Raw genomic sequence first — 24,486 nt, forward strand, 5'->3', positions numbered from 1 at the left:
TTATTAAGTTCATTTATGGGCAGTTGATTGTTCAGGAACAGCCGTTCGCTGAAGATTTTCTCACTGATTACTACAAGAACCGAGCCGTCATTACTCCCCTGAATAAATACGTCCAGGCAATCAATAAACAGTGTCTGAAGCTACTCTCTGGCGAACTTTTCATTTCCACCTTGATAGATCAAATGACAGACTCAACCAAGAAAGCCGTGCCGGAGGAATACTTGAACAAGGTCGAGGTTCCAAACTTTCCTGAACATAAATTAGAATTAAAAGTTGGTCAACCGTTAGTCCTGCTCCGGAATTTGTGCCTTGGGGACGGGTTGGCAAATGGAACGAAATTGTTACTCCTCAATATTGAACGCACGGTTCTTCGAGTCAAGATCCTTACCGGTACCGCCACCGGAAAGATTCAAGCCTTACCCCGAATCAACCTGAAATACAAACCTGACATGGAATTCGGCTGTTCTTTTTCTCGATTTCAATTTCCTGTTGTTAGCGCATTTGCAATGACAATCAATAAGTGCCAAGGACAGTCCCTCGACCATGTCGGCGTCTTTTTGCCTCGCCCAGTATTTGCCCACGGCCAATTGTATGTCGCGCTGTCAAGAGCAACCTCTGTTTCGGGACTGGCCGTGGCGTATGTCCCAGAAGAAGATAGGGAAGTTACTACCAATGTTGTAAATATTGGCCTGCTTTCTTCTCATTTGCGATCATAACGGAATAATAATGATGTTGTATATTCTGAACATAAATGTTTTATGCAGTTAACTGCTTCTGTATTTGTTGTATTTGTCCGGCAGTAGGTGTGTCACATTTCAGCCTCACATGTTCTTGGCAGACCGCAAGCACACAGAGCCCATAGTGTGGTCCTGACTGAGGTGTCGTTGAAACTTGACGTAAATTAGAATGAGACTATTACAACTTGCATCGTCTCCGTTTCCTACGCACACAGCCTGTGCCCGGCGCCATGGAACATAACAATAACACATGGTCATGGAACAGACGCTCGGCAAATGCCTGCTCACTGAAGTTCCAGTGATCTAAAGTCGCATCATGTATTGCAGCAATATGTAGGTCCATTTTAGCACGTGAACTGTCTCACTGCGAACCGGAATACTATTTGTTCCCCTCAACAATTGTGCGGGACCCACTTCCAATCATTTATCCTCTATTTCCTGATTTATCTAAACGCAAGAGAGGCACAGCTCCGACACACTGATGAGCTCTTGATCGATCAGAAAAAAAAGGCTTTTGGCTCAGGCTTTCAACCCACAATTACGCATTCAAACACAGAAAAGTCACTCATAGTCTCATCTCAGATACCTTTAACTGTCCTGATAAAAATGCTTAGGTGGCGAAATGATATTGGGTTTTATTCCGGGTATTGATCACCGCAAATAGAAGACAGGTGCAGGCAAATACCTGGCATTCAACATTGATGCTTCCAATACTCCATGGCTGCGGTCTGACGGTCTAAGACCATGAATGTCTCATTGTACGAACAAGAAGCGTAGCGGAGGAATAGTCCCGATGGAACCCTTGTAATGGGGCGGAGCAAACAGGGGTGTAACATGGGCAATGGCTCTAATTCAACCTCAAGTGTTCGTCGGTAAGATCGATTCGCACTGAAACAAACTCGTTTCAATTATCAGAGCCGATTACTAATTGATTCTAGGAATGTCACTGACCAAGACAGGTATTACATCAAGGTTTTGCTCGACGTTGATAAATTTCGCTCGGATAAACACCATCGACTCAAACGGAATTGGATTCTTATGAAACTCCAATAAATGCTTAGGAATTTTCATAAACAATGTTCCTGCCTGTGAAATGATTTCGTTAGTCGGAACAGATATCTAAGTTTCACACATAGCAATCGGAACCCACATTGGGTTTATCAACCATCCCGTCAAAAGGGGGGATCGCGCTGCACAGATACCTCATTGTCCCTTGAAGCGTAGGACCAGCGACTGAGTACTCGACGAAATCAGGTGGCGGGCCGTCAGAGATATGGACCACGTGAGCTAGAATGGTAATCGGTCGACCATCGAACTTCGTAAACAACTCCCCGCTGTAGGAAATCCCCATATTCCGCTTCGGTTTTACCCCAAGCTCATTCTTGCAGTGAAAAACTATGTCGTATTCTGGAGATTGGTATTCTAGGAATTTTCCTTCAATGTTCCGTCGGGTTTGTTTCGGAACTGTTAAAATGTATGTTTGGTTCGCAGGATTGTACTGTAAATTTTCCAATTGTTCACAGCCCTGTACGTTCATGTCAAGACGCAGCGTATTGTTCTAACTTTACGACCAAGGCGATTAGGATTGTTCCGGTGTTAGGTCCTAAATAGAGAAACTGGACGCGGCTTGGGACAGGACCTGATAACGTTCTTGCCCTTAACCGACCGCAGGGGTTCAAGGGGTGTAGCCCGCAATTTCGCGCCGAGTACCGACAATGTGATTGTCAGGTTCCTGGCAAGGGGGAATAAATCTATCTGTTCTCGATCTCAATGCTACCTTCGAACATCAGAAATGACGCCGGATCATTCCCCCTGTTCAGATGTGAAAGCATATCATTTCCATTAAGAAGTTGCATCACGCCAACTTAACAAGTCCGTTCTCTTCCCATAGCTTAGCTGTTGCCATGGGCTATTTACTATTCTCCCTATGGGACGCAACGCATCCTTCAGGGTAAACTTACGGGTCTATTCAACTTGGAGCATATTCTACCGTCGGAGCCGCTAATCCATGTTGTTATTGGTTTAATAAGCCACTTACGTATTAGTGCATCAGCAGCGGGATATTACTAACAAAGTGTGACAGGAGCCCGGGATCATACAAAAAGATCATGTTGGACGTTGAATCTTGGAAGCAGAATTCCAATAAATAATTAGGATAATTACAAGACCGGAAGCCAAACGCTATCAAACGGTGTTGTGTCAAATCCTCCGCTGTTTTGTTCAGTGTGGTTGCCAATCATCAAAGTTCTACAGAATCATTTGATCTGGACTCTTGGTCTATTCCTGTTTCGCCCCTTCTTATCTAACCGTTGTTCTGCGGCGCAGCCGCGATTTCCCTAGTTTCTGTAAGCCAATCTCTTGGTGTGACTGTTTCAAATAAGTCATTCTGTTGATGGTCCTGGTTATCTAAGCTCACTAAAGCCGGTAACTCATGGAACTTTGGTTCAAGGGTTTCCCCTCATCAAAACCAGAAATACCATGAGTTTTAACTCAGTAGGGCTGGTGCAAATCCCGCTAACCAGTACCCTAAGCCCTCATTGTTTTTGACACTCCCCTGTAGCTTTAAAGTGCCTAGGTGGGGGAGCGTGGGGGAAAACCATTGGTGAAAATAGAGGTCCTATTTATATTATTTTCTACAGGAAGGTCTTCCTTCCAGTTGGTAGGGTTTACAGCCCTTTTGACCGGAAGGGATTCCCTCCAGTCAAAGAGGCTGTAAAGCCTCTTTGCCTGAAAGGATTCCCTTCTGGTCAAACGGGCTGTAAAGCCTCTTTGACTGGAAGGGAATTCAAAGAGGCTGTAGAGCTCCTTTGACCGGAAGAGAAGCCTTCCAGTCAAAGAGGCTGCAGAGCCTCTTCAACTGGAAGGGAATCCTTCCAGTCAAAGAGGCTGCAGAGCCTCTTCAACTGGAAGGGAATCCTTCCAGTCAAAGAGGCTGCAGAGCCTCTTCAACTGGAAGGGAATCCTTCCAGTCAAAGAGGCTGCAGAGCCTCTTCAACTGGAAGGGAATCCTTCCAGTCAAAGAGGCTGCAGAGCCTCTTCAACTGGAAGGGAATCCTTCCAGTCAAAGAGGCTGCAGAGCCTCTTCAACTGGAAGGGAATCCTTCCAGTCAAAGAGGCTGCAGAGCCTCTTCAACTGGAAGGGAATCCTTCCAGTCAAAGAGGCTGCAGAGCCTCTTCAACTGGAAGGGAATCCTTCCAGTCAAAGAGGCTGCAGAGCCTCTTCAACTGGAAGGGAATCCTTCCAGTCAAAGAGGCTGCAGAGCCTCTCTTCAACTGGAAGGGAATCCTTCCAGTCAAAGAGGCTGCAGAGCCTCTTCAACTGGAAGGGAATCCTTCCAGTCAAAGAGGCTGCAGAGCCTCTTCAACTGGAAGGGAATCCTTCCAGTCAAAGAGGCTGCAGAGCCTCTTCAACTGGAAGGGAATCCTTCCAGTCAAAGAGGCTGCAGAGCCTCTTCAACTGGAAGGGAATCCTTCCAGTCAAAGAGGCTGCAGAGCCTCTTCAACTGGAAGGGAATCCTTCCAGTCAAAGAGGCTGCAGAGCCTCTTCAACTGGAAGGGAATCCTTCCAGTCAAAGAGGCTGCAGAGCCTCTTCAACTGGAAGGGAATCCTTCCAGTCAAAGAGGCTGCAGAGCCTCTTCAACTGGAAGGGAATCCTTCCAGTCAAAGAGGCTGCAGAGCCTCTTCAACTGGAAGGGAATCCTTCCAGTCAAAGAGGCTGCAGAGCCTCTTCAACTGGAAGGGAATCCTTCCAGTCAAAGAGGCTGCAGAGCCCCTTTAACTGGAAGGGAATCCTTCCAGTCAAAGAGGCTGTAGAGCCCCTTTAACTGGAAGGGAATCCTTCCAGTCAAAGAGGCTGTAGAGCCCCTTTAACTGGAAGGGAATCCTTCCAGTCAAAGAGGCTGTAGAGCCCCTTTAACTGGAAGGGAATCCTTCCAGTCAAAGAGGCTGCAGAGCCTCTTCAACTGGAAGGGAATCCTTCCAGTCAAAGAGGCTGCAGAGCCTCTTCAACTGGAAGGGAATCCTTCCAGTCAAAGAGGCTGCAGAGCCTCTTCAACTGGAAGGGAATCCTTCCAGTCAAAGAGGCTGCAGAGCCTCTTCAACTGGAAGGGAATCCTTCCAGTCAAAGAGGCTGCAGAGCCTCTTCAACTGGAAGGGAATCCTTCCAGTCAAAGAGGCTGCAGAGCCTCTTCAACTGGAAGGGAATCCTTCCAGTCAAAGAGGCTGCAGAGCCTCTTCAACTGGAAGGGAATCCTTCCAGTCAAAGAGGCTGCAGAGCCTCTTCAACTGGAAGGGAATCCTTCCAGTCAAAGAGGCTGCAGAGCCTCTTCAACTGGAAGGGAATCCTTCCAGTCAAAGAGGCTGCAGAGCCTCTTCAACTGGAAGGGAATCCTTCCAGTCAAAGAGGCTGCAGAGCCTCTTCAACTGGAAGGGAATCCTTCCAGTCAAAGAGGCTGCAGAGCCTCTTCAACTGGAAGGGAATCCTTCCAGTCAAAGAGGCTGCAGAGCCTCTTCAACTGGAAGGGAATCCTTCCAGTCAAAGAGGCTGCAGAGCCTCTTCAACTGGAAGGGAATCCTTCCAGTCAAAGAGGCTGCAGAGCCTCTTCAACTGGAAGGGAATCCTTCCAGTCAAAGAGGCTGCAGAGCCTCTTCAACTGGAAGGGAATCCTTCCAGTCAAAGAGGCTGCAGAGCCTCTTCAACTGGAAGGGAATCCTTCCAGTCAAAGAGGCTGTAGAGCCCCTTTAACTGGAAGGGAATCCTTCCAGTCAAAGAGGCTGCAGAGCCCCTTTAACTGGAAGGGAATCCTTCCAGTCAAAGAGGCTGTAGAGCCCCTTTAACTGGAAGGGAATCCTTCCAGTCAAAGAGGCTGTAGAGCCCCTTTAACTGGAAGGGAATCCTTCCAGTCAAAGAGGCTGTAGAGCCCCTTTAACTGGAAGGGAATCCTTCCAGTCAAAGAGGCTGTAGAGCCCCTTTAACTGGAAGGGAATCCTTCCAGTCAAAGAGGCTGTAGAGCCCCTTTAACTGGAAGGGAATCCTTCCAGTCAAAGAGGCTGTAGAGCCCCTTTAACTGGAAGGGAATCCTTCCAGTCAAAGAGGCTGTAGAGCCCCTTTAACTGGAAGGGAATCCTTCCAGTCAAAGAGGCTGCAGAGCCTCTTCAACTGGAAGGGAATCCTTCCAGTCAAAGAGGCTGCAGAGCCTCTTCAACTGGAAGGGAATCCTTCCAGTCAAAGAGGCTGCAGAGCCTCTTCAACTGGAAGGGAATCCTTCCAGTCAAAGAGGCTGTAGAGCCCCTTTAACTGGAAGGGAATCCTTCCAGTCAAAGAGGCTGTGGAGCCCCTTTAACTGGAAGGGAATCCTTCCAGTCAAAGAGGCTGTAGAGCCCCTTTAACTGGAAGGGAATCCTTCCAGTCAAAGAGGCTGTAGAGCCCCTTTAACTGGAAGGGAATCCTTCCAGTCAAAGAGGCTGTAGAGCCCCTTTAACTGGAAGGGAATCCTTCCAGTCAAAGAGGCTGTAGAGCCTCTTTAACTGGAAGGGAATCCTTCCAGTCAAAGAGGCTGTAGAGCCTCTTTAACTGGAAGGGAATCCTTCCAGTCAAAGAGGCTGTAGAGCCTCTTTAACTGGAAGGGAATCCTTCCAGTCAAAGAGGCTGTAGAGCCTCTTCAACTGGAAGGGAATCCTTCCAGTCAAAGAGGCTGCAGAGCCTCTTCAACTGGAAGGGAATCCTTCCAGTCAAAGAGGCTGCAGAGCCTCTTCAACTGGAAGGGAATCCTTCCAGTCAAAGAGGCTGCAGAGCCTCTTCAACTGGAAGGGAATCCTTCCAGTCAAAGAGGCTGCAGAGCCTCTTCAACTGGAAGGGAATCCTTCCAGTCAAAGAGGCTGCAGAGCCTCTTCAACTGGAAGGGAATCCTTCCAGTCAAAGAGGCTGCAGAGCCTCTTCAACTGGAAGGGAATCCTTCCAGTCAAAGAGGCTGCAGAGCCTCTTCAACTGGAAGGGAATCCTTCCAGTCAAAGAGGCTGCAGAGCCTCTTCAACTGGAAGGGAATCCTTCCAGTCAAAGAGGCTGCAGAGCCTCTTCAACTGGAAGGGAATCCTTCCAGTCAAAGAGGCTGCAGAGCCTCTTCAACTGGAAGGGAATCCTTCCAGTCAAAGAGGCTGCAGAGCCTCTTCAACTGGAAGGGAATCCTTCCAGTCAAAGAGGCTGCAGAGCCTCTTCAACTGGAAGGGAATCCTTCCAGTCAAAGAGGCTGCAGAGCCTCTTCAACTGGAAGGGAATCCTTCCAGTCAAAGAGGCTGCAGAGCCTCTTCAACTGGAAGGGAATCCTTCCAGTCAAAGAGGCTGCAGAGCCTCTTCAACTGGAAGGGAATCCTTCCAGTCAAAGAGGCTGCAGAGCCTCTTCAACTGGAAGGGAATACTTCCAGTCAAAGAGGCTGCAGAGCCTCTTCAACTGGAAGGGAATCCTTCCAGTCAAAGAGGCTGCAGAGCCTCTTCAACTGGAAGGGAATCCTTCCAGTCAAAGAGGCTGCAGAGCCTCTTCAACTGGAAGGGAATCCTTCCAGTCAAAGAGGCTGCAGAGCCTCTTCAACTGGAAGGGAATCCTTCCAGTCAAAGAGGCTGCAGAGCCTCTTCAACTGGAAGGGAATCCTTCCAGTCAAAGAGGCTGCAGAGCCTCTTCAACTGGAAGGGAATCCTTCCGGTCAAAGAGGCTGCAGAGCCTCTTCAACTGGAAGGGAATCCTTCCAGTCAAAGAGGCTGCAGAGCCTCTTCAACTGGAAGGGAATCCTGCCAGTCAAAGAGGCTGCAGAGCCTCTTCAACTGGAAGGGAATCCTTCCAGTCAAAGAGGCTGCAGAGCCTCTTCAACTGGAAGGGAATCCTTCCAGTCAAAGAGGCTGCAGAGCCTCTTCAACTGGAAGGGAATCCTTCCAGTCAAAGAGGCTGCAGAGCCCCTTTAACTGGAAGGGAATCCTTCCAGTCAAAGAGGCTGTAGAGCCCCTTTAACTGGAAGGGAATCCTTCCAGTCAAAGAGGCTGTAGAGCCCCTTTAACTGGAAGGGAATCCTTCCAGTCAAAGAGGCTGTAGAGCCCCTTTAACTGGAAGGGAATCCTTCCAGTCAAAGAGGCTGTAGAGCCCCTTTAACTGGAAGGGAATCCTTCCAGTCAAAGAGGCTGCAGAGCCTCTTCAACTGGAAGGGAATCCTTCCAGTCAAAGAGGCTGCAGAGCCTCTTCAACTGGAAGGGAATCCTTCCAGTCAAAGAGGCTGTAGAGCCCCTTTAACTGGAAGGGAATCCTTCCAGTCAAAGAGGCTGTAGAGCCCCTTTAACTGGAAGGGAATCCTTCCAGTCAAAGAGGCTGTAGAGCCCCTTTAACTGGAAGGGAATCCTTCCAGTCAAAGAGGCTGTAGAGCCCCTTTAACTGGAAGGGAATCCTTCCAGTCAAAGAGGCTGTAGAGCCCCTTTAACTGGAAGGGAATCCTTCCAGTCAAAGAGGCTGTAGAGCCCCTTTAACTGGAAGGGAATCCTTCCAGTCAAAGAGGCTGTAGAGCCCCTTTAACTGGAAGGGAATCCTTCCAGTCAAAGAGGCTGTAGAGCCCCTTTAACTGGAAGGGAATCCTTCCAGTCAAAGAGGCTGTAGAGCCCCTTTAACTGGAAGGGAATCCTTCCAGTCAAAGAGGCTGTAGAGCCCCTTTAACTGGAAGGGAATCCTTCCAGTCAAAGAGGCTGTAGAGCCCCTTTAACTGGAAGGGAATCCTTCCAGTCAAAGAGGCTGTAGAGCCCCTTTAACTGGAAGGGAATCCTTCCAGTCAAAGAGGCTGTAGAGCCCCTTTAACTGGAAGGGAATCCTTCCAGTCAAAGAGGCTGCAGAGCCTCTTCAACTGGAAGGGAATCCTTCCAGTCAAAGAGGCTGCAGAGCCTCTTCAACTGGAAGGGAATCCTTCCAGTCAAAGAGGCTGTAGAGCCCCTTTAACTGGAAGGGAATCCTTCCAGTCAAAGAGGCTGTAGAGCCCCTTTAACTGGAAGGGAATCCTTCCAGTCAAAGAGGCTGTAGAGCCCCTTTAACTGGAAGGGAATCCTTCCAGTCAAAGAGGCTGTAGAGCCCCTTTAACTGGAAGGGAATCCTTCCAGTCAAAGAGGCTGTAGAGCCCCTTTAACTGGAAGGGAATCCTTCCAGTCAAAGAGGCTGTAGAGCCCCTTTAACTGGAAGGGAATCCTTCCAGTCAAAGAGGCTGTAGAGCCCCTTTAACTGGAAGGGAATCCTTCCAGTCAAAGAGGCTGTAGAGCCCCTTTAACTGGAAGGGAATCCTTCCAGTCAAAGAGGCTGTAGAGCCCCTTTAACTGGAAGGGAATCCTTCCAGTCAAAGAGGCTGTAGAGCCCCTTTAACTGGAAGGGAATCCTTCCAGTCAAAGAGGCTGTAGAGCCCCTTTAACTGGAAGGGAATCCTTCCAGTCAAAGAGGCTGTAGAGCCCCTTTAACTGGAAGGGAATCCTTCCAGTCAAAGAGGCTGTAGAGCCCCTTTAACTGGAAGGGAATCCTTCCAGTCAAAGAGGCTGTAGAGCCCCTTTAACTGGAAGGGAATCCTTCCAGTCAAAGAGGCTGTAGAGCCCCTTTAACTGGAAGGGAATCCTTCCAGTCAAAGAGGCTGTAGAGCCCCTTTAACTGGAAGGGAATCCTTCCAGTCAAAGAGGCTGTAGAGCCCCTTTAACTGGAAGGGAATCCTTCCAGTCAAAGAGGCTGTAGAGCCCCTTTAACTGGAAGGGAATCCTTCCAGTCAAAGAGGCTGTAGAGCCCCTTTAACTGGAAGGGAATCCTTCCAGTCAAAGAGGCTGTAGAGCCCCTTTAACTGGAAGGGAATCCTTCCAGTCAAAGAGGCTGTAGAGCCCCTTTAACTGGAAGGGAATCCTTCCAGTCAAAGAGGCTGTAGAGCCCCTTTAACTGGAAGGGAATCCTTCCAGTCAAAGAGGCTGTAGAGCCCCTTTAACTGGAAGGGAATCCTTCCAGTCAAAGAGGCTGTAGAGCCCCTTTAACTGGAAGGGAATCCTTCCAGTCAAAGAGGCTGTAGAGCCCCTTTAACTGGAAGGGAATCCTTCCAGTCAAAGAGGCTGTAGAGCCCCTTTAACTGGAAGGGAATCCTTCCAGTCAAAGAGGCTGTAGAGCCCCTTCGACCAGAAGGGAATCCTTCCAGTCAAAGAGGCTGTAGAGCCCCTTCGACCAGAAGGGAATCCTTCCACTCAAAGAGGCTGCAGAGCCCCTTCAACCAGAAGGGAATCCTTCCAGTCAAAGAGGCTGCAGAGCCTCTTTGACCAAAAGGGAATCCTTCCAGTCAAAGAGGCTGCAGAGCCTCTTTGACCAAAAGGGAATCCTTCCAGTCAAAGAGGCTGCAGAGCCTCTTTGACCAAAAGGGAATCCTTCCAGTTGAAGAGGCTGTAGAGCTCCTTTGACCGGAAGGGAATGAACAATTCAGCAATAGGGATTCATATAATTCCATTTTGTTAAGAAAATCAGTGTGCAATCAGCCACTTGACACCTTGGACAACTAGCTCCCGGTGCTCCCCCAGGACATATGCAACATAAATTCTTGCATATTCCAAGCTCCTTGATGGGAAATGAGAGTTCTTTTAGACACAATTTACAATTTTTTTACTTTCTTTGAGGAGCAATGTCAGTGTATAGGGCTTTGCCAGTAGATCTTGCTGGATCAGTGGGTGGAGGACTGGGAATTTCTGGAGCTTTCCTGCTCAAATAGAGCTCGGCCTTCTCACCTCCTCAGATAACAAAAAGCATTTCAGCTTTCAGAAATAATAAGATTTAAGGGAAAATCTATTGAACAAAATTCACTTGAATTGTAGGTGGTTTCTTGAAGCAAAGGTCCATTGACTTCATCTGTGTCTGGATAAAAATTTACATCCGGGTAAGTTTCAATTTTATTGGAGTAATCAAAAAATGCTGATCCGGTGACTTTCCAGGTTAATTTAGGTATTTTCAGCAACCGCCAAACTACAACAACAGGAATCGTTGTGATTTAAACCTATTTCTAGATCCTTCTTGCAAACCCTTTATTGAGCTGATTCACTCATGTAAAAATTGTTCAACCTTTTCAAATTTCCTCCACTCATACAATATTATACTTTTCCTCAACACTGATTCATTGTTTATTTCAAAATCATCTGATGTCCCCAAAAAAAATGGTTTAACTTATTAGATCATATTTTTTCAGTGGCTGTGAGGGAGACTTTGAAATAGTGTCTGAATTAAACCTGATCTTAATGCACAGTCTGAGACAAGCAGCGGCAAAGCCGCCCTAAAAGTCTAGTACTGTGAAACTCAGTAAGTGGTCTGTGATCCTGAAGAGTATGAAGCCTGCAGCCAAGCCTTATTGTTGTCAGCCAAGGACAGGAATTCATGTTTGAGATTGTTTTTAAAGAGTCTAGCCTTTTTCTTAACACTTTTACAATCACAGTGGTGCACTTGTGGGGATCATTACCATGCAGCAATCACTTGTCAACAAACTCAGCATCACTTTGAAGAAGCCAAATACTGTTAACATTCACAAAAATCTGGCCTTTACATATTGATGGATAGCCAAAATGGAAAACTTGCCTGCCAAGTTTCTTGTCTTTACTGGTAATTTCAGCTTGTTGGAATCATGATGAAGAACTTCTGCTTTGCTTGCTGTTTTTAGTCAGATGAATCCACAATATTTTCTTGCAACTGGTTACAAGGCTTTTCCAGGTCCCAACAAGCAAGGGCAAAACCACTGCGCTGCATAAAGCTCAGCAGAATTTTGCAAGCTTTGCTGCACTTCTTAGTAGCAATTTTCCGCTGCCACTGCCACTATTTGGAATGAGGGGGGATTTTTCGCAAATAAAAGCAGGGAAGAAGTGGGCAGTGCAGCATGATTTTCATGCTTATCAATTGAGGGGGACAGCTTAAAAGCAGGGAAAATTTGGGGCTATATTTTTGTGGAGGAGGAGAAGAAAAAATGACAAAACACCCAAAAACTGGGCAGGCAGAGTCAAAAAATATATTTATAATTTTTTCTTTGGCTTAATCTTTTGGGTTTGCATGAATTTTGGGTTTTCACCAGCAAGTTCAATAACAGCTTGGCAATCCTCAAATTGTTGGAATATATGCTTCAAGCTCCATTTGAGGGGCCAAGCTATATGATCTAATATCCAAATATCACCAGTAAGACCAACTGTGTGTTTAGCTCAGTGGTATAAGAGCAGCTCTCATGAATGTAGAAGGTTGCACCAGGAAAAAAAAGCAGTCACTTGATGGCAAGTGACATTATGCAGCTTTGTTTTCAGCTCCAACACTGCTCCAATGCTACTCCTCTCCACAAGCAAATCTAGGGCTCACATGACAGGTGTCAGGATCAAAGCACTCAATGTGACAAAACCAGATGATGCTCAGCTTTGGCCCTGGCCCAGCTGATGCTCAGCTTTTACCCTGGCTCAGCTGATGCTCAGCTTTTACCCTGGCTCAGCTGATGCTCAGTTTTTGCCCTGGCCCAGCCAATGCTCAGATTTGGCACCGGCCACCTGATCATAATCTTTGACCCTGGCACAGCTGATTCTCAGCCTTGGCCATGGCACAGCTGATTCTCAGCCTTGGCCATGGCACAGCTGATTCTCATCCTTGGCCATGGCACAGCTGATTCTCAGCCTTGGCCATGGCACAGCTGATGCTCAGCCTTGTCCATGGCTCAGCTGATGCTCAGCTTTGGCCCTAGCCTAGCTGATTTTCAGCTCTGGTCCTGTCCAAGCTGATTCCCATCTTTTTCCCTGGCCTGGCTCAGCTGATACTCAGCTGGCCAGCTAGCCCAGGACTGGGCCAAAGCTGAGGATCAGCTGGGACAGGACTAGGAGAAGGCTGAGAAAGGACTGGTACAAAGCTGAGCATCAGCTGCGCCAGGACTAGTACAAAGCTGAGCATCACCTGGGCAAGGAATGGTCAAACGGCTTTATTCCAATTCTGAGAGTGAGCTGTGTGGAAAAGCTGAGTATGAGATGGGCAGAAAAGCTGAGTATGAGCTGGGTGCCAAAGCTGAGTATCAGCTGGGCAGAACAGAGGATCAGTTGGGCTCATCAAAAACTGAACAGGACCTCCTTGGTAAATTTTGGAAGTTAAGGAGATGGTTGGGAGATTGGGGTAGATAGTGGATAGATATTGGCTAGATGGTGGGTAGCTGGCTGTAGCTGGTGTAATGTCACTTGTCATCAACTGACTATTTTATTTTCCTGGTGTTGTGGGTTCAAATCCCACAACACACAATTCTTTTCACCTGAGTAATTTCAACACAAGTAACCCACCCAACTTAACCTTTTTGCTTAGCCACATGCGGCTACTGATACACCATTCAATTGTTCCAATAGAAATTCCAGTCCCACATACATTGGCTGTGGCTGAGAAGGTGAATTTTACAGTGACAGAGCTTGCTTGACCAGCAAGATAGTCACAAGCCAAGGATGCCAAGATAGGGAAGTCCTCACAATGGATCTAAATGTCATTTTGGAGAAATAAGATGTCAGTTTGGGGTGGCAAGTACTCTTAGGACTTGTGAAAAACTGATGCTTACTTTCCAATCAGTAAAGGGAAGCCCTGACCCATTGAGCGGCACATGCTGGTCATCAAGCTGGACTTTCCAAGCTCGGCAGGCAGTATATACTGACTAACCGGCTTGTAAAACCCCAGCTGGATGGTCACTATGTACTGTTCATCAACGCGGGAATTTTCCATTGCAATTTACAGTACCAACAGGTCTGAGAATCTGGGAAAGGCCCAGGCCAATTTCCAGCATGTACACTGGTCATTCATCTGGTTGTTTCCCAGCACAGCAACCTCTGGAGGATGTCTTTCACCACTCAATGCCTAATGAACACCTGCCATAAAATGGAGATCCCCACCCCTCCAGTCAGTGGCCAGAACACACCAGTCATCATGTGGAGAATCCCTCCACTCAATGGAATCAAAAATCAGTCATGAAGTGGAGGATGTCTCCACTTGATGGGCAGTAACTTGTATATTTTCATTGAGTGGGCACACCCTCCCCTCAATCTTTTTCCAGCAGTAATCAAGTGGAGGGAATCTCAAGTCCATTACTGCACACCCTAATCATAGAGTGGAGGGTGTCTCAACTTTATGTCTAGTAAACAGGGGTAAGTGTAGAATCTCAGGGTGTACCAAGCATCAATTGGAGGTACCTTCAACTAAATTACCAGTGTGTACGCCATGGAGTGAATCAAAGATCAGCCTTAGTTGAACATAAGTTCAACAAATTTGAAGCCTGAATCACACATGCTCACACAGCTGAAATCAGCTAGTGTTACCCAAGAAACGTACAGCTTGACACTCTCTAGAGGGTGCCACATAGAGATCGCCAAGTGGACCCGGGTACCCGGGTACCCGTGGTGGGTGCGGGTACCTGCGGTCATTTTGGGCATATTTAGATACCCGGACTTGGACCCGGCACCCGTAGGGCAGGTACCGGCGGTACCTGTGGCGGGTATCACGGGTACTGCCTACGATTCAACCCTCTAGCCGGTCTATGCCGGCTTTGAGGGTGGTTTAACCTCTTGATGACCGACACAGACTGGTCATCAAGGGTGTATATACCCTCTCAATGCCTGACCTGGGCTGGGTATTGAGAGGGTGTATGTATACCCTCTTGATGTCCGGTCTGTGCTGGACACCCAGAGGGCATACAGTCTTGATGACTGGCACAGACCGGACATCGAGAGGGTGTGTGCATACCCTCCCAATGTCCGGTCTTAGCCGGTCATCAAGAGTTTACACCACCCTTGAAGCCGGCATAGACCGTCATTGAGGGTGTATATACCCTCTTGGTGCCTGTTCTGGGCCGGATATCAACAGGGTATGTCTGTGTGTGAATTCTTGATGTCCGGTCTGGGCCCGACATTGAGAGTGGATGGGCATACATACACCCTCCCAATGTCCGCTCTGTGCCGGACATCAAGAGTGTATTCCCCCCTTGGTGTCCAGCACATACCGGACATCAAGAAGAGGGCATACATACACCCTCCCAATGTCCGCTCTGTGCTGGACATCAAGAGTGTATGCCCCCTTGGTGTCAAGAACATACCGGACATCAAGAGGGCATACATACACCCTCCCAATGTCCACTCTGTGCCAGACATCAAGAGTGTACATATGCCCTCTATGTGCTGGACACCAAGAGGGTTAGGTTAGCGGGGGCCATGATCGCGCTGCAAAAGGTCTTCTGCAACTGCTTGTCTCCAGACCTTTTGCAGCAGGTACCTGGACGGGTACCCGCCATCCAAAATTTACATACCCGGACCCGCGGGCGGGTACCCGCCGAGGGCTGGCGGGTACCCACCCACGGATACCGGGTACCCACGGGCAATCTCTAGTGCCACACATCCCCCCCCTGGTGAGATCTATTGTACTAGAGGAACCCATTAGCCAAGAAATATTGGAAACCTTTTTGCCACCATAGACAAGGAGCTTGGAGAGGTGAAACATGCAGCACATTGAGAAAAGAAAACCTAGTCAAAATTAGAGATTGCCAAGTGGACCCGCGTGTGGGTGCCGTGTACAGGTCCGGGTGCGTGATTTTGGGCAAAAAAGCACCAGGTACCTGGTGTGGTAGACGGAAAAGTGAAAAATCAAAAGTTTTTTCTCATACATATATTTACTCACCCTATGCCTCAAGATACCACCAAATGGACCTCAGAAATGGATTCTACGGCCAATTTTACCCCTATTCAACACTGGGAGCATCACTGGAACCCCGCTGGATTGGAAGTTACACCCTCTTGGACCCTCATGGACACGGCCAGCCCCAGTCATCAACCTGTCACACCCCTCAAGTCACCTTTTCCAGGTATACACATACTCAGCCCCAGCCAAACACATACTCTTTTCTATCCCTCTTATCTCCACTAGAGATGGCCCCTGTGAACCCGGGTACCTGTTTGGATGGAATAAGAAGACAACCACCTCTCCAGCTCCTCCTCAATCTCCTTGATCCGTCACGATCACCCTTGCCGGCGAAGGCGCTGACATTTATGCCGATGTGATCAAGAACACTCTTGGTGGGGACGTCGAGGTTGGCTCCGGAGCCTTGATCATCAAGGTGACCAACTTTGTTGCATATAATCACCGGGCTGATCATTACAACTCTACTTTCTCCCCTAAAATTGAGTTAGAGACCCCAACATTTGACGAGGTCAAAGCTTTTGAGATCAAAAATCCTTTTTGGAATCTAGGTTCACTAAACCATCCTTCAGAGCCATGGGCGGTTGATTTGAATACTATAAATGGAATCCGCGCATACCTTCAGGTCACTCATTGTCAGTACAAGCTGCGTCGAATAGCAAGAGAGGCTAGACACTGTTGAAAAATCGAGAAAACTCAACAATATAGGTACAATGCTACAAAATAGTGGGTCATGTAATTAATAAGGTGACCTTTACCCCAATACTGAAATTTCATGGGATGTTTGTTTTGTTTAGGTGGCACAGACGATGAGGAGCTTTCAGAGGGCCCACTTCATTTGCAAGAAATATGTTCAGAATACGGATTCCCTGTTACTGTACTCCGATCGATTTTTGGCAACCTGGCCAAATCTCACTGTTGTCTTTGGATGTCTTGGAATTGTCACTGCTTAGCCCTGCTGAGATGGAGTCGCCCCTTTATTGAAGCTCAAGACAATTCTGAACAAACTCTCAAGGAGGAGTGGGATTTATTGATAATGAACTCTCAGGAAATATGGAGAAAACTCATTGGGGGTGAATCGATCATGATGGAATTAGAAAACCCGGAAGAACAAGAAGAAGAGGATGTTCTGGAGGATGAAGCATTACAATTCCATGAAAATTTATTCCCACTCGACCAATAAGAGAATTTGTAGTGACTTATGCCCATCTCTCGATGATTCAAAAAGAAATACATATAGCATTAGTTCTTCTTAGTGAGTTTTCTGCGCGATATTGGGCAAAGCTCGCAGCGCGGCTTTTCTTCCAAAGCTCTTTGATCTCAAGAGTGAAAAGGGGTTTCAGAGTAGCTTCCCATGAGCCAAGGGTCATCTCGCTGATCTCGTCTGCGCCCACCGCTAATTTTTCTCCAAGTTCGGATGCGGGGCGTCTTGTGACAAAGGGAGCTTGTTGTTGACAATACTTACTTTGAATTCATCCGAAATTTCCGACATGAAGGCCAAAATTTGTTTCAAGAGGAGATGAACTGACGCTTCATTTCCAGTCTACAAAGAAAAAAAGAAAAAAATTACATGCGTGTGGTGCTGACAATAAGCTTGTTCAAGTGTGAAAAACAATTACTTTGAGCAAGGTCGTGAGGGCAAAGGTGGCAACACCTCTATTATCATCATTTATCAATCATTCCATATCGAGGTTGCAGGCTTAAACCGGTTGGGGATGAGTTAAGGCTAAATTGGCCAGCGTTCTGATAGCGCAAAACTTGAGCGCGCCTTTGGGAGAAGATAAGAACAACTGAAGGACGGCCACTGGCCGGTAAAATTCTGCTGAAGTCCCGTGCATTGTTCAACTAGTCGTGGAGGGATAACCGGGAACTTGGCAAACTTGTTCTCGTAGATTCCAAAACAAACCAAAACAATGACCCCAACAATGAAGAACAAACATCTTGTGACTGGAATCTGCAAGATTTGACGTCAAGTTAGTTGCTTCAGACCTAGGGTGAGCTACCACGTTAGCAGGTGAGAAGAAAGACGGACCAGTGAACCAGCTGACACCGGGTTCTATCACCAACCAAGTGAGCGGTAACAGGAGCAGGCCGAAGCCCAGAGTCAACAAGACAAGCCCGACAGAGTCGAGTTGTTCCCAGGCCGCTGATCAGAGACTAGTAGATGAAGAGCAGGAGTTGTAGAGGATCGTGTTGGTGGAGTTAGGGGGACTCCAAAGGCCCCCGGGTTGGTCCTCCTGGTCGGGGTTGGAAGTGAGCAGGGCGATCCTTCGGGCAGGCGGGCGGGCTTCACTGTTGAGCTTGCGCCACTCGATCCACAAGACGAGCACGAGCCAGCTGGCGCAGAGCGGGACCGCAAGCCCAAAGACGAGGTAGATCGTCCTATAGCTGAAGGCGCCCTTGGAAAGGAACCAGGAGCCGACGACAAGCCCGATCCAGGTCGTGAATATCCACGGCGAGGTGATCGTCGAGGTCAGCAATGCCCGCGAGTTCAGCAAGGATGTGTTGGCTACAATTATCATCTGTGATAGCTGCAGGCCTTGCGAGCCTAGGGCCGCCGCTGTTCGGCCGATCCCATACTGGATCACCCCCGTGGATGAGGCCGTGAAGATGGCGCCTGTGGAGTGAGCTCTGATCAGTAACCCATAAAAAAGTGGATCTGGAAGTCGCCAATATGCACTCGCCTATTATGTAGAGGATAATTGCCACTAGGACGCCCTCAGCCCGACCAAAGACATCCATAATCTTGCTCATAGGCGGCTTGCCGACGCCAAAAGCTATCTGGAAAAGTGATAGAGACCCGACAAAAAAACCCACGGCGGTGGTATGTCAGACTCAATACTCCATCACATGTGTTGGGAGATGGAAGCGCACATTGGTCATGATTCCTACGGTCGCAAGCGAGCTGTGGTGGCCAAAGAGGCTCAGGAAGTACGGCTCGATGAGCGGCATCAGTGGAGGTAATTGTCAAAAGAATATACATCCTGGATCGCGGCGGGAGAGGGTCAGATAAAGTCAGTACACTAGCATCCACACGTTTGGTGAGGAGTCGGGCATCCCGGGATTTTGATCATGGCCCCTGCAACAACAACCCATGGGGGTGTATGCGCATATATCCGGCGCAGAGTACATGTGTCTGCTGTGATGGTCAAGAGGGGATTTCTGGAGCCCAGAGCAAGGGCGGCTACTTATGGCCCCCGATGGCCGGGCCGGACATGAAGGGAAGCAGAGGAGGGATTGAGTGCGAGACGGCTTACGCAATGTAGATCGACCGGACGTCCCAGCGACTGGAGTGGGCGCGGAGCTGCTCGATGATGGCCTCCATCTTGAGGACGCCGAACTGCTTGGGACTGCTTTTTCCGGCCGGGTCTGTGTGAGGATGGACATGGTCTAGTGGATGGCCGTCTTCGTCCAGGACGGCGTACTCAAGCCGCTGCTGGCCCGCGCAGCGTCTCGAGCCGCCCTGCTCGCGGCCAGCCGTCTCCCGTCGCTCGTCATTGTCTTCGCCCTAGTACATGGTGCGACTTGCTGGGGCTGGCTTGGTGCTGGTTTCCATTGGGCTTGGGATCTCGGGTTCGTTTTGGGTGGTGGTTGGGGACGGCGGCTCAGGAGGGAAGATGCTTGGTGATGGCGAGGGCTTGTTTCAAAGGTCGTGCAGATTAGCTCAGGGGCAGGCTGGCGGGCGGTGACGGGTTTTCATTGGCAGACAGTCCCGGGAGTTGCTGGTTCTCTGCGAATGCTGTGCAATCCCGAATATGGCTGAATATTACATACCCGGCCAAGATCACACTGGCTCCGGGACTCCGAAACCCCCAGGCCCAGCTCCAAAACCTTGTTGATTTCGGGTCCCACTCCCTTTGTTTCACAGGACCGCCGCCCCGCCAAGCAAGCCTCTCCCGGGCTCCGGCAGTGTTTCATACGGTTCTTGCACTAGAGTCTAGACTGGACTGGACTGGACTGGAACAGGACCCTAGTTTATAAAATTGAAAGAGGGTGTAATAATGTCTCTCTCATGATTCATATTTTGTTTTATAGTAGTTTCATATTTGAGAGTTTAGTAATTATGGTGTTCAAAATTGCATAAGATTTTTTTACATAACAGCATAAGCTGCAATTTTGGCTGGGAGATGTCACTTTAAGTTTTATGTACGCTGATATCTCCCAGCCAAAATCACATGTTATGCTGTTATGTAAACACATCTTATGCAATTTTGAACACCATAAATAATATCTCTTTCATATGTACTATTTTTGTTATATTTTTTATCTTTTATGTTATGGTGGCTCTGCTATAGTAGCCAGCTCGCAAGCTGCGTGAGCTGAATATGTGTGAGGGGCTAGGTGCTGGGGGGGCTGGGTGTGTGTGGTTTGCATGGAGCTGGGGAAGCTGGGAGCTGGGTGAGCTGGGGGTGTGTGGGGGGGCTGGGAGCTGGGTGAGATGGGTATGTAGAGAGCTGGGTGAGCTGGGTATTTGGGTGGTATGGAAGCTGGGGGAGCTGGGTATGTGTTGTGTGAGGGGAGCTGGGGGAGCTGGCTGGAGTGGTGGGGTGTGGTGAGCTGGGGGTGTGTGGGGTGCAGGGAGCTGGGTGAGCTGGGGGTGTGTGGGGTGAGTGAGGGGAGCTAGCTGAGCTGGGTATTTCTGGGGTTTGGGAGCTGGGTGAGCTGCAGGAGGTGTGTGGGGTGAGGAGAGCTGGGTGAGCTGGGTATTTGGGTGGCATGGGAGCTGGGGGAGATGGGTAAGTGTGGGGTGAGGGGAGCTGGGGGAGCTGGGTATGTGTGGGATGCAGGGAGCTGGATGAGCTGGGTATGTGTGGGATGCGGGGAGCTGGATGAGCTGGGTATGTGGGTTGTGCAGGGAGCTGGATGAGCTGGGTATGTGTGGGGTGCGGGGAGCTGGATGAGCTGGTTATATGGGTTGTGCAGGGAGCTGGGGGAGCTGGGTATGTGCGGGGTGCGGGGAGCTGGGTGAGCTGGGCATGTGTGGGGTGCGGGGAGCTGGATGAGCTGGGTATGTGGGTTGTTCAGGGAGCTGGGTATGTGTGGGGTGAGGGGAGCTGGCAGAGCTGGGTATGTGTGGGGTGTGGGGAGCTGGATGAGCTGGGTATGTGGGTCGTGCAGGGAGCTGGGTATGTGTGGGATGCAGGGAGCTGGATGAGCTGGGTATGTGTGGGGTGCGGGGAGCTGGGTGAGCTGGGTATGTGTGGGGTGTGGGGAGCTGGATGAGCTGGGTATGTGGGTTGTGCAGGGAGCTGGCAGAGCTGGGTATGTGTGGGGTGCGGGGAGCTGGATGAGCTGGGTATATGGGTTGTGCAGGGAGCTGGGTGAGCTGGGTATGTGTGCGGTGCGGGGAGCTGGGGGAGCTGGGTATGTGTGGGGTGAGGGGAGAGCTGGGGGAGCTGAGTATGTGTGGGGTGAGGGGAGCTGGCAGAGCTGGGTATGTGTGGGGTGCGGGGAGCTGGGTGAGCTGGGTATGTGGGTTGTGCAGGGAGCTGGCAGAGCTGGGTATGTGTGGGGCGCGGGGAGCTGGGTGAGCTGGGGTTGTGTGGGGTGCGGGGAGCTGGGTGAGCTGGGTGTGTGTGGGGTGAGTGAGGGGAGCTGGCTGAGCTGGTTATTTCCAGGGTTTGGGAGCTGGGTGAGCTGCATAGGGTGTGTGGGGTGAGGAGAGCTGGGTGAGCTGGGTATTTGGGTGGCATGGGAGCTGGGGGAGCTGGGTAAGTGTGGGGTGAGGGGAGCTGGGGGGGCTGGGTAAGTGTGGGGTGCGGGGAGCTGGATGAGCTGGGTATGTGGGTTGTGCGGGGAGCTGGGTGAGCTGGGGTTGTGTGGGGTGAGGGGAGCTGGATGAGCTGATGATTCATTGGATTGATCTGCTGAACTCTCCTGAGACTGGAGAGAGCTGGCCCCTTCAGCTCAGGGACTTACACCGTCCCAAACCATTGACCTGGGGAGCTGGCCCCCTCAGCTCAGGGAGCTATACGGTCCCGAACCAATGATGAGATCATTTTTTCCTTGGTTTGGGACCAAAGAATTGGAGTGTCACAGGTGGTATTCTTCTAGCATATGGTTACCAAAATGTTGAAAACCCCCAAAATTTCATTATGTACCTTTCTTCACCACAAAACCCCCAAATGTAGCAGCTACAGTCTGATCAGTTTCCAAATATCACTACGTTGGCAGTTTCTGGGTGTTTCTGCCACTATATCTCATCCCAGCGTGGGTATCCTTCTGCCATATGGTTACCAAAATGTTTACAAGCGTACAAAATTTCATTATGTACCTTTGCTCACCACAAAACCCCCAAATGTAGCAGCTACAGTCTGATCAGTTTCCAAATATCACTACTTTGGCAGTTTCTGGGTGTTTCTGCCACTATATCTCATCCCACCGTGGGTATTCTTCTGCCATGTGGTTACCGAAATGTTTAAAAGCCCCCAAAGTTTCAATATGTACCTTTGCTGACCACAAAACCCCCAAATGTAGCAGCTACAGTCTGATCAGTTTCCAAATATCACTACTTTGGCAGTTTCTCAGTGTTTCTGCCACTATATCTCATCCCGGCGTGGGTATCCTTCTGCCATATGGTTACCAAAATGTTTACAAGCGTCCAAAATTTCATTACATACGTTTGTTCACCACAAAACCCCCAAATGTAGCAGCTACAGTCTGATCAATTTCCAAATATCACTACTTTGGCAGTTTCTGGGTGTTTCTGCCACTATATCTCATCCCAGCGTGGGTATTCTTCTGCCATATGGTTACCAAAATGTTGAAAATATGCCAAAGTTTCATTATGTACCTTTGTTCACCCCAAAACCCCCAAATGTAGCAACTACAGTCTGATCAGTTTCCAAATATCACTACTTTGGCAGTTTCTGGGTGTTTCTGCCACTATATCTCATCCCAGCGTGGGTATCCTTCTGCCATATGGTTACCAAAATGTTTACAAGCGTCCAAAATTTTATTACGTACCTTTGTTCACCACAAAACCCCCAAATGTAGCAGCTACAGTCTGATCAGTTTCCAAATATCACTACGTTGGCAGTTTCTGGGTGTTTCTGCCACTATATCTCATCCCAGCGTGGGTATCCTTCTGCCATATGGTTACCAAAATGTTTACAAGCGTCCAAAATTTCATTATGTACCTTTGTTCACCACAAAACCCCCAAATGTAGCAGCTACAGTCTGATCAGTTTCCAAATATCACTACTTTGGCAGTTTCTGGGTGTTTCTGCCACTATATCTCATCCCAGTGTGGGTATTCTTCTGCCATATGGTTAGCAAAATGTTGACAAGCCCCCAAAGTTTCATTATGTACCTTTGCTGACCACAAAACCCCCAAATGTAGTCAACATTTTGGTAACCATATGGCAGAAGAATTCCCACGCTGGGATGAGATACAGTGGCAGAAACACCCAGAAACTACCAAATTAGTGATATTTGCAAACTGATCATACTGTAGCTGCTACATTTGGGGGTTTTTTGGTCAGCAAAGGTACATAATGATACTTTGGGGGCTTGTCAACATTTTGGCAACCATATGGCAGAAGAATTCCCACGCTGGGATGAGATATAGTGGCAGAAACACCCAGAAACTACCAAGGTAGTGATATTTCAAAACTGATCAGACTGTAGCTGCTACATGTGGGGGTTTTGTGGTCAGTAAAGGAACATAATGGAACTTTGAGGGCTTTTCAACATTTTGGTAACCATATGGCAGAAGAATTCCCACGCTGGGATGAGATATAGTGGCAGAAACACCCAGAAACTGCCAAAGTAGTGATATTTGGAAAATGATCAAACTTTAGCTGCTACATTTGGGGGTTTTGTGGTCAGCAAAGGTACATAATAAACCTTTGGGGGCTTGTAAACATTTTGGTAACCATATGGCAGAAGAATTCCCACGCTGGGATGAGATATAGTGGCAGAAACACCCAGAAACTACCAAGGTAGTGATATTTCAAAACTGATCAGACTGTAGCTGCTACATTTGGGGGTTTTGCGGTCAGCAAAGGTACATAATGAAACTTTGGGGGCTTGTAAAAATTTTGGTAACCATATGGCAGAAGAATACCCACGCTGGGATGAGATATAGTGGCAGAAACACCCAGAAACTGCCAAAGTAGTGATATTTGGAAACTTATCAGACTGTAGCTGTTACATTTGGGGGTTTTGTGGTGAACAAAGGTACGTAATGAAATTTTGGACGCTTTTAAACATTTCGGTAACCATATGGCAGAAGAATTCCCATGCTGGGATGAGATATAGTGGCAGAAACACCCAGAAACTACCAAAGTAGTGATATTTGGAAACTGATCAGACTGTAGCTGCTACATTTGGGGTTTTGTGGTCAGTCAAGGTACATAATGGAAATTTCTCCGCTTGTGAACATTTTGGTAACACTCTGGCAGAAGAATTCCCACGCTGGGATGAGATATAGTGACAGAAACAACCAGAAACTACTAAAGTAGTGATATTAGGAAACTGATCAGACTGTACCTGCTACATGTGGGGGTTTTGTGGTCAGTAAAGGAACATAATGGAACACTGAGGGCTTTTCAACATTTTGATAACCATATGGCAGAAGAATTCCCACGCTGGGATGAGATATAGTGGCAGAAACACCCAGAAACTGCCAAAGTAGTGATATTTGGAAAATGATCAAACTTTAGCTGCTACATTTGGGGGTTTTGTGGTCAGCAAAGGTACATAATAAAACTTTGGGGGCTTTTAAACATTTTGGTAACCATATGGCAGAAGAATACCCACGCTGGGATGAGATATAGTGGCAGAAACACCCAGAAACTGCCAAAGTAGTGATATTTGGAAACTGATCAGACTGTAGCTGCTACATTTGGGGGTTTTGTGGTCAGCAAAGGTACATTATGAAACTTTGTGTGCTTGTAAACATTTTGGTACCAATATTCTGGAAGAATTTCCAGGCTGGGATGAGATATAGTTGCAGAAACACCAAGAAACAACCAAAGTAGTGCTATTTGGCAACTGATCAGATTATAGCTGCTGCATAAAGGATGTGACCCCAAATATAATACTTCTG

General features: G+C 48.4%; 3 protein-coding genes across 3 annotated transcripts; all 3 read right to left on the bottom strand.

Annotated features, from left to right (window-relative positions):
- Nucleotides 1-1,595: 1,595 nt before the first annotated feature.
- Nucleotides 1,596-2,088, bottom strand: PtA15_9A449 (uncharacterized protein; the record flags this gene model as incomplete). Its single annotated transcript, XM_053172658.1, has 3 exons — nt 1,596-1,625; nt 1,689-1,823; nt 1,888-2,088. The coding sequence occupies 3 exons, from the start codon at nt 2,086-2,088 to the stop codon at nt 1,596-1,598; spliced, it is 366 nt and encodes a 121-aa protein (XP_053023877.1).
- Nucleotides 2,089-17,584: 15,496 nt separating this feature from the next.
- On the bottom strand, nt 17,585-18,386 carry PtA15_9A450 (uncharacterized protein; the record flags this gene model as incomplete). Its single annotated transcript, XM_053172660.1, has 3 exons — nt 17,585-18,051; nt 18,119-18,215; nt 18,309-18,386. The coding sequence occupies 3 exons, from the start codon at nt 18,384-18,386 to the stop codon at nt 17,585-17,587; spliced, it is 642 nt and encodes a 213-aa protein (XP_053023878.1).
- A 301-nt stretch (nt 18,387-18,687) lies between these two features.
- On the bottom strand, nt 18,688-18,932 carry PtA15_9A451 (uncharacterized protein; the record flags this gene model as incomplete). The annotated part of the gene is made up of 2 exons (XM_053172661.1): nt 18,688-18,803; nt 18,860-18,932. The coding sequence occupies 2 exons, from the start codon at nt 18,930-18,932 to the stop codon at nt 18,688-18,690; spliced, it is 189 nt and encodes a 62-aa protein (XP_053023879.1).
- Nucleotides 18,933-24,486: the final 5,554 nt, after the last annotated feature.

This window comes from Puccinia triticina, chromosome 9A, assembly GCF_026914185.1.
Source record: "Puccinia triticina chromosome 9A, complete sequence".
Taxonomy (NCBI): Eukaryota; Fungi; Basidiomycota; class Pucciniomycetes; order Pucciniales; family Pucciniaceae; genus Puccinia; species Puccinia triticina.